The 328-nt window shown below is 51.2% G+C and overlaps 1 protein-coding gene across 1 annotated transcript; it reads left to right on the top strand.

Moving 5' to 3' along the window:
* Positions 1-23: 23 nt before the first annotated feature.
* Positions 24-315, top strand: LOC113473776 (neurogenic locus Notch protein-like; the record flags this gene model as incomplete). Its single annotated transcript, XM_026833227.1, has 1 exon — positions 24-315. A coding segment is annotated over one exon (292 nt), but the record flags the coding sequence as incomplete, so codon positions are not given.
* Between the last annotated feature and the right edge of the window lie 13 nt (positions 316-328).

Here is a 328-nt window from a genome sequence, read left to right as displayed (position 1 = left end):
ATTGATTGTTGATTTCCCTCCTCAGATACACGGGAAGCAACTGTCAAACGCGGATCAACGAATGCGATAGCTCGCCCTGTGGTAACGGGGCCACTTGTATCGACAACATCAAGTATTACTCCTGCCACTGCCCTTACGGTTACACGGGTAAACACTGCACGGAGTATGTTGATTGGTGCTCGTCTGATCCTTGCTTCAATGGGGCGTCTTGTAAGCAAGTGCTGAATAACTACCAGTGTGTTTGTGCCCCGGGCTGGACAGGCAAGCTGTGCGATGTGGAAATGGTCAGCTGTAAGGACGCTGCTATTCGGAAAGGTGAGTCCAGAGG

Source organism: Diaphorina citri, unplaced genomic scaffold (genome assembly GCF_000475195.1).
Source record: "Diaphorina citri unplaced genomic scaffold, Diaci psyllid genome assembly version 1.1 scaffold90914, whole genome shotgun sequence".
Classification (NCBI taxonomy): Eukaryota; Metazoa; Arthropoda; class Insecta; order Hemiptera; family Psyllidae; genus Diaphorina; species Diaphorina citri.
The sequence above is the reverse complement of the archived record's forward strand: the minus strand, read 5'-3'. Positions and strand labels throughout refer to the sequence as shown.